The sequence below is a fragment of the Eublepharis macularius genome, chromosome 10, assembly GCF_028583425.1.
Source record: "Eublepharis macularius isolate TG4126 chromosome 10, MPM_Emac_v1.0, whole genome shotgun sequence".
NCBI classification, from domain to species: Eukaryota; Metazoa; Chordata; class Lepidosauria; order Squamata; family Eublepharidae; genus Eublepharis; species Eublepharis macularius.
The window spans coordinates 16,666,525-16,675,498 of NC_072799.1; the positions used below are offsets into that span (position 1 = coordinate 16,666,525).

An 8,974-nucleotide genomic window follows, 5' to 3' on the forward strand; every position below is an offset into this window, starting at 1 on the left:
GTGGATCACTTTCCCACTCAGCAGTGGCCCGATCCTGACCATTTTGGCCCCCTTTTCGGCCATTTTCAGCCCCTTTTTGCCAGTTTCGGACCAATTTCGGCCCTAAATGGCCAGGATTGGGTCCAAAACAGCCAGGATAGGTTATGTCGGGGGGGGGGGGTGGCATATGCAAATCAGTTGTGCTAATGACACATTTCCAGTGATGTCGAGGGGTGTGGCATGTGCTCATGAGTTATGCTAATGAGTTATGCTAATGAGTTCCTCCAGCTCTTTTTCTACGAAATGACCCCTGTTTATAAGCATAGGTGAAATGGCCTCTTTGCTGTAGGCATGAGTGGGAATGACTGTCTAATTCTGTTCTCTTCTTTGCAGTATGACCCCCAGTTTGGCGATGCCTTCTGGAACAGCAGCAAGTATGGGATAGTGAGCTACCTCCTGCGAATAATGACGAGTTGGGCGATTGTCTGCAACGTGTGGTATCTGCCACCCGTGACGAGAGAGGTATCTCTTTGGCAAGGCTGGCTCTTCCATTATAGTGTGCCCCTGTGCTCCAGCTATGACCTTTCATATGTCCTTGTGCACTAACTATGGTCTTCCAGCAATTATCTACTGGTGATCTCACCATTTGGCACCAACCAGAGCTCAGGCCTTTTCTGTTGTGGCCCCTGCTCTGTGGAATGGGCTCCCTGAGGAGGTGAGGGGCGTTCCCATCTTGGAGATCTTCAGGAAGCGCTGCAAGACCCGCCTGTTTGCCAGACTTTTGAGGAGGTTTAAATGACAGGCATCTTTTAAGAGGGAGAGGGAGGAATTTAACGTTTGATTTAATAACATTTGATTTATATACTCCTCCCTTCAGGACAACATAACACCCGCTCAGAGTGGTTTACAAAGTATATTATTATTATCCTCAGAACAATCACCCTGGGTGGTGGGTAGGGCTGGGAGAGCTGTGACTGACCCAAGGTCACCCAGCTGGCTTCAAGCGGAGGAGTGGGGAATTGAACCCGGTTCTCCAGATTAGAGTCCTACCACTCTTAACCACTGCACCAAACTGGGTCTCAGTTTGGGGATTGTTATTTTATTTTGGTTTTAACTATTATTGTAAACCGATCTGAGCAAGTCTGTTAATGATAGGACATTTTGGATGTCTTTCATTCATAGGGTTGTCTTAGGTTGGAGGTGACTTGAAGGCATATCTCACACACACACACACACACACACACACACACACACACACACACACACACACGTTGTAAACCACCTTGAACTACAAGGAAAGGCAGGGTAAAAATGTTTGAATAAATAAACAGAGTATGAAGATGAGCAACTTGTCCTTTTTTCAGGGCAGGATAGATCCTCCCCTTTGTCTCTCCTAGTGGTGCTAATAGTCCATCGAGGGGAGCCAGCTCCAACTGCTTTCCGGCTCCCTAATCCCATTTTTGCTTAAAAGAAAAGCCCAGCTTTGATTTCCCCGTGGTACGCATGAGGAAGGTGGTAATTGGATTCTGATTCTTTCCAGGAAGGAGAGGACGCTGTTCACTTTGCCAACCGGGTGAAGTCCGCCATCGCTCGCCAAGGAGGACTCACCGAATTATCCTGGTGAGAAAAACAAAATGCTGTCCAAATTATAGTAACTTGCGGTGGCTAGCACTGCTAAGGCACTCAGAAAAAATCTGCTGAACTGTATTCTGGGGTACAGTCATACCCTAAACCAAATGCAAAAATATCCTACAAAAAAAAAGAAACCACCTAAGGTCGCAGAAGATACTGTTTTTCACAATTCTCTGAAAAGCACACTTTCATATGAGGCAGAAAACATCCATCATTAATCATTGTCCACGTCATTACTATCTGTGGTATTTTTTGCTACCTCAAGAACGTCTCTCTCGGTGCCAGGGCTTTTTTTCTGGGAAAAGAGGTGGTGGAACTCAGTGGGTTACCTTCGGACAAAATGGTCACATGGCTGGTGGCCCCGCCCCCTGATCTCCAGACAGAGGGGAGTTTAGATTGCCCTCCGTGCCATGCCTCCCCTCTGTCTGGAGATCAGGGGGCGGGGCCACCAGCCATGTGACCATTTTCAAGAGGTTCCGGAACTCCGTTCCCCCTGAAAAAAAGCCCTGCTCGGTGCTGAGTTAAATGTTCTCCAGGTTATCAGGAGGGATTCTGCAGCTCCAGGACAGGCTATGTTTCTCCAGAACACTTAAGAACGCTTCCCTAAATTAGTGTTTTCTGCTAGAAAAACTCGTGATGCATTTTTATACCCTAATACTTTGGGAGGGGCTAGGATAACAACCTGTCCCAATGGTAAAATCCATAGATTTCTTGGGTGGTTTGCAGAAAGCAAACTAAGTGGTAAGTGGTATGTTCTTTGGGGATATTATTACCTGCATTTTACCTGTCAGTATGCCTAACCTCCCTTTTGTAAGCACCAACTCTATTCTTATAAATCTGCCCCAAGCCTCTTAGAGGAAGGGCAGAACAAAAAATTGTTAAGAGCAAGACAGTTTTACTGGTTGCCAAAAAGTGCTCAGCCGGAGGGGAACACACCAGTGGCAGTACACATTCACACAAGCGAGGTCAGGAAGTATTTCAGTTCACTCCTGATTGACTTTGTGGCAGTAGCACATGCCTGATTTGATTAACTATGTAGGATCAGGTTTGTTACATGGTCAACTGTGGAGCATCACGTTGTCGTCATGTTGGTTACATTATCCCCCAACAAGGTTGCTTCACAATTCCCAGAATGTACACAGGGTGCTAAAACAGCAGCTAGTTACAGAAAACTCATTCAGTGCACTTTTGACCTTCCCCAATCTCCCCTTTTGCCACAAAACCAAAAAGGGTGAGCAATCAGCGTGCTTAAATTATTCCACATTCTTTTTTGAACTCTCATTGGTTAATAATGTACGCTGATAGCACTTTTGCTTTCCCAGTCCTTGTGTCTCTGTTGCATAGCAGTTCTGCATCAGCCTCGTTTTACATATAAGAAACTGAGGCATATAATTGCTATATGTGCCATTATGGCTTTTGCACTTACAAATTTCATCTTCCTTCTGTTAGGCCAGAGCTAGTTAACTTACCTTGTATTCACAAAAGCGTCTCTTAAGCTTGACTCACAAAGATGTGGTGTGTGACTTTCTCCTTATTTGGATGAATAGCTGGAGTACACTTCTAAAAAGCGGAAGATTTTTTGGGACAGTAAAGCTCCCCAAACAGTTATCTGTGTTGCATTCAAGAGCAGTTGCTCTGGATAGTTGGATGATATTTTATACTGCTTTGCTTCAAAGCAGTATAAAAAGGCTAACATTTTGCTCTGCTGGAAGCCAGAAGTTGATACGTGTTGTAATTAGACATGGGCACGAACGGAAAAAACAAACAAACATCCTATTCGTCGTATTGTCGAAGGCTTTCACGGCCGGAGAACGATGGTTGTTGGGGGTTTTCCGGGCTGTATTGCCGTGGTCTTGGCATTGTAGTTCCTGACGTTTCGCCAGCAGCTGTGGCTGGCATCTTCAGAGGTGTAGCACCAAAAGACAGAGATCTCTCAGTGTCACAGTGTGGAAAAGATGTAGGTCATTTGTATCTACTCAGGAGGGGTGGGGTTGAGCTGAGTCATTCTGTAAGAGTTTCCCAGGGTGTGGAATGCTAATGGCGGGAGGCTTCATTGTATCCTGAGGAGGTTCTTTTGCATATGGATTGGTGCTTGATGTGCTAATCTTCTCTGCAGGGCTATTGTCGGGTGTGGAGTGTTTTGTTGGCCTGGTGTTTTTCAGAACTGGAGCCCATGCTCTGTTCATTCTTAAGGTTTCTTCTTTCCTGTTGAAGTTTTGCTTATGCTTGTGAATTTCAATGGCTTCCCTGTGCAGTCTGACAAAGTAGTTGGAAGTGTTGTCCAGTATTTGGGTGTCCTGGAATAAGATACTGTGCCCTGTTTGAGTTAGGCTATGTTCAGCCACTGCTGATTTTTCAGGCTGTCCAAGTCTGCAGTGTCTTTCATGTTCTTTTATTCTTGTCTGGATGCTACGCTTTGTGGTCCCGATGTAAACTTGTCCACAGCTGCAGGGTATACGGTATACTCCTGCAGAGGTGAGGGGGTCTCTGCTGTCTTTTGCTGATCGTAGCATCTGTTGTATTTTTCGGGTGGGTCTGAATACTGCTTGAAGGTTATGCTTTTTCATAAGCTTTCCCATCTGATCAGTAATTCCTTTGATATATGGCAAAAACACTTTTCCTGTAGGTGACTGTTTTTCCTTGGTTGTTTGATTCATCCTGGGTTTGATTGCTCTTCGGATTTCATTTCTGGAGTAGCCATTTGCCTGAAGTGCGTGGTTTAGATGATTAATTTCCTCATTGAGAAAGCGCGGCTCACATATCCGTCTTGCACGATCCACTAATGTTTTCATTATGCCTCTTTTCTGTCGGGGGTGGTGATTGGAGTTTTTGTGTAAGTACCGATCAGTGTGAGTTGGTTTCCTGTAGACCTTGTGACCTAACTGAAAGTTTGCTTTGCGGATGACCAAGGTATCCAGGAATGAGAGTTTTCCCTCACTTTCTTTCTCCATTGTGAATTGTATGTTCAGGTGGATGTTGTTGAGATGATTCAAAAACTCCATCAATTCTTCCTCCCCATGGCTCCAAATGATGAATGTATCATCCACAAACCGGAACCATACACTGGGTTTGTGGGGTGCTGATTCTAGAGCTGTTTTTTCAAAATGTTCCATGTAGAAGTTTGCTATAACTGGGCTGAGTGGGCTCCCCATGGCCACCCCATCCATCTGTTCATAGAATTCGTTGTCCCATTGGAAGTAACTGGTTGTCAGACAATGATGGAATAAGGCTGTTACATCCTCTGGGAAAATCTGATTAATCAGTGCAATAGTGTCTTTTACTGGAACCTTGGTAAACAGGGATACAACATCAAAACTGACAAGTATGTCTTGTGGATTGAGTTTCAGAGAACTGATTTTGTTGATGAAATCTGCTGAATCTTTGATGTAAGACAGCAAACTATGCAAGACTGAAGCACAGCCACCTAGACTATATGGACTCCCCAAAATACATAAAGACTCAGTCCCACTCCGACCCATTGTGAGTGCCATTGGTTCACCGACATATGAATTAGCTAGACATCTGGCAGATCTCCTGCAGGACCACATCGGGAAAACCTCGTCTTACATCAAAGATTTAGCAGATTTCATCAACAAAATCAGTTCTCTGAAACTCAATCCACAAGACATACTTGTCAGTTTTGATGTTGTATCCCTGTTTACCAAGGTTCCAGTAAAAGACACTATTGCACTGATTAATCAGATTTTCCCAGAGGATGTAACAGCCTTATTCCATCATTGTCTGACAACCAGTTACTTCCAATGGGACAACGAATTCTATGAACAGATGGATGGGGTGGCCATGGGGAGCCCACTCAGCCCAGTTATAGCAAACTTCTACATGGAACATTTTGAAAAAACAGCTCTAGAATCAGCACCCCACAAACCCAGTGTATGGTTCCGGTTTGTGGATGATACATTCATCATTTGGAGCCATGGGGAGGAAGAATTGATGGAGTTTTTGAATCATCTCAACAACATCCACCTGAACATACAATTCACAATGGAGAAAGAAAGTGAGGGAAAACTCTCATTCCTGGATACCTTGGTCATCCGCAAAGCAAACTTTCAGTTAGGTCACAAGGTCTACAGGAAACCAACTCACACTGATCGGTACTTACACAAAAACTCCAATCACCACCCCCGACAGAAAAGAGGCATAATGAAAACATTAGTGGATCGTGCAAGACGGATATGTGAGCCGCGCTTTCTCAATGAGGAAATTAATCATCTAAACCACGCACTTCAGGCAAATGGCTACTCCAGAAATGAAATCCGAAGAGCAATCAAACCCAGGATGAATCAAACAACCAAGGAAAAACAGTCACCTACAGGAAAAGTGTTTTTGCCATATATCAAAGGAATTACTGATCAGATGGGAAAGCTTATGAAAAAGCATAACCTTCAAGCAGTATTCAGACCCACCCGAAAAATACAACAGATGCTACGATCAGCAAAAGACAGCAGAGACCCCCTCACCTCTGCAGGAGTATACCGTATACCCTGCAGCTGTGGACAAGTTTACATCGGGACCACAAAGCGTAGCATCCAGACAAGAATAAAAGAACATGAAAGACACTGCAGACTTGGACAGCCTGAAAAATCAGCAGTGGCTGAACATAGCCTAACTCAAACAGGGCACAGTATCTTATTCCAGGACACCAAAATACTGGACAACACTTCCAACTACTTTGTCAGACTGCACAGGGAAGCCATTGAAATTCACAAGCATAAGCAAAACTTCAACAGGAAAGAAGAAACCTTAAGAATGAACAGAGCATGGGCTCCAGTTCTGAAAAACACCAGGCCAACAAAACACTCCACACCCGACAATAGCCCTGCAGAGAAGATTAGCACATCAAGCACCAATCCATATGCAAAAGAACCTCCTCAGGATACAATGAAGCCTCCCGCCATTAGCATTCCACACCCTGGGAAACTCTTACAGAATGACTCAGCTCAACCCCACCCCTCCTGAGTAGATACAAATGACCTACATCTTTTCCACACTGTGACACTGAGAGATCTCTATCTTTTGGTGCTACACCTCTGAAGATGCCAGCCACAGCTGCTGGCGAAACGTCAGGAACTACAATGCCAAGACCACGGCAATACAGCCCGGAAAACCCCCAACAACCATCCTATTCGTCGTTCGTTGTCCTCCACAAACAACGAACAATGAACATGGATGAACATGAACTGTTCTCGGACATGTTCGTTGTTCATGGGGGCCAGAACCCCCTCACCCCAACCCCCCCACCTAGCCCCCCTCCCCTCAAACCCACTTACCTGGCCCTTTAAAGATCCCCTTAAACTATCAGCTGGCAGATGGCAGGGGAGGGATTCCCCCCCTGACGCCTGCCAGCTGATAGTTTAAAGGGCCCTGTCCTGGCAAAAACAGCGTCTGCTGGCAGCTAGTTTGAGGGGTTACAAACTGACCTTCCCAATGTCCAATACCCACCAAATTTGCAGGGGACATAGTCCTCACTGTCCTCTGAAGACCCCCCAAGTTTCAGAGAGAGTGCACCCCGGGAAAGGCATGATCCACGGGTCTCCCCGTTGGCTGTCATTTTCTCTTCACAGTGGCAAAAACAGGACTCTCTGCTGGAAGTACTTTGAAGGGTTAAAGCCAGAAGGAAAGCCAGAAGGAGTTCAGACAGAGTTCAGTCCCTGTGTCCGGTTGCCAAGGGGATTGACTGCAGGTGCCAGACTGTCTGGCTTGACGAATGCCTGCCGAAGGCAAGGAAGGAGGCTTGCAATGACCACCTGTTCGTTTAGGATGGGGCCTCACGAACAGCTTGTTTGCGAACAGCACATTGGGCTGTTCGTGGGTTTTTTCTGTTCGTAATGCTGTTCGTGCCCATGTCTAGTTGTAATTACTTAGTAACTGGAAGCCCCGTCTGTATAATGTTTCATTCATTTCCATCTTCTCCTGTCTTTAAGGGATGGAGGCTTGAAAAGAGCGAAAGTGAAGGACACTTACAAGCAGGAGGAGCAGAAAAACTACAGTATGATGATCATTGGAAATGGGTCATCGGCACGTGGATCAGTAGCGGCGGACTGATTTTTTCTTCTCCCCAGCGGAGATTTCTCATGCCTCAATATAAAAAGTGTGGATTTCTTCCCTAGTAGAAACAGAATAAAACGCCACGCACAGGCAGTGAAGGACATTGTTTTGTTTTCTTAAAACTGTGATTTCTTTTTTTTATGAAGGTGCGCTGTTGTTCACAGGCAAATTCCAGCTCCTGACATCTGCACAGGAGAACCGGACTGAAGCTTTCAGGAGGACAGGAAAATCCCAGTGTTTCAAAAGGAGCTACAACGTTTTGAACCTTTGCCCCAAAGGATGTACATAATAGTAAAAAAAAAAATCAAGTTGTTTAGTTGTGCTTGAATGAATCCTCCTTTCCGGTCACACGGATGGGTGTGTTTGTTGATTGTTAGCATGTTTGAATAGATGGTCTTACATTTCCAAGGTTATTTTGATGGGTGCTTCTGTTGGGGGGGGGGTGCTGTGTGGTTGAAATAACTTTGTTTTGGGGAAGGAATAAGTAGCTTGGCGTTCACAGGCCGAATGGTGTGAGAACTAGATGGGTGATATCCTTGAAAATTGGAACGAGGAACTTGAAGGGTCTACAGAGATTGTGTGTTGTGTAGGAAAAAAACCTCATCTGTTAAAAAAAAGTGTCCGGAACAATGTTTAAAACAGCATTGGGGGGATGTTTGGTTGTTTTTTCTGCACAAGGGAAAACGGTGAATAATAGATTTAGACCCTCCAGACTTGCACATCAGTCTTCCTCCGTAATAGTAAAATCCCTAAAAGTCAAAGGAAAAAGGGAAAAAATGAAAATAAATGCTTATTAAAATGCACTTCTCTCACGAATTGTGTTGGCAACAGCTTATATGTATATCTGTCATTTGTTGTATGAGAAATATGTTGCCTTATTGTAAATTGAAATAAAAATTCTATATTTCTAACAAGTTGTCTTTTTACTCCTTTCTTGGGGCTGTGTGCTCTTAAAAGAAACAAAAAAAATGGCAAAGCTGACATTTGCAGCTGTTCCAGGTAAATGCTTTTATTTTGTAGAATTTCTTTCATTTCTGCTAGTTGTGGCGAAGGACAAGAAACTATATAGGGCTGAGACGTCGCTCACTTGCTTTCAAGCAGGGCTTTTTTTTCTGGGAAAAGAGGTGGTGGAACTCAGTGGGTTGCTCTCGGAGAAAATGGTCACATGGCTGGTGGCCCCGCCCCCTGATCTCCAGACAGAGGGGAGTTTAGATTGCCCTCTGCGCTGCTGTAGCAGCGCGGAGGGCAATCTAATCTCCCCTCTGTCTGGAGATCAGGGGGTGGGGCCACCAGCCAT

At 45.0% G+C, this 8,974-nt stretch overlaps 1 protein-coding gene across 1 annotated transcript in view; it reads left to right on the top strand.

Annotated features, from left to right (window-relative positions):
• Positions 1 to 8,582, top strand: part of LOC129337053 (glycerol-3-phosphate acyltransferase 3-like) — a 57,674-nt gene extending 49,092 nt beyond the window's left edge. Inside the window, exons 10-12 of the mRNA XM_054990521.1 lie at positions 373 to 501; positions 1,520 to 1,599; positions 7,554 to 8,582. Of these exons, the coding sequence (XP_054846496.1) occupies positions 373 to 501; positions 1,520 to 1,599; positions 7,554 to 7,674 (330 nt within the window). The 3' untranslated portion in view covers positions 7,675 to 8,582. The remainder of the gene's footprint in view (positions 1 to 372; positions 502 to 1,519; positions 1,600 to 7,553) is intronic.
• Positions 8,583 to 8,974: the final 392 nt, after the last annotated feature.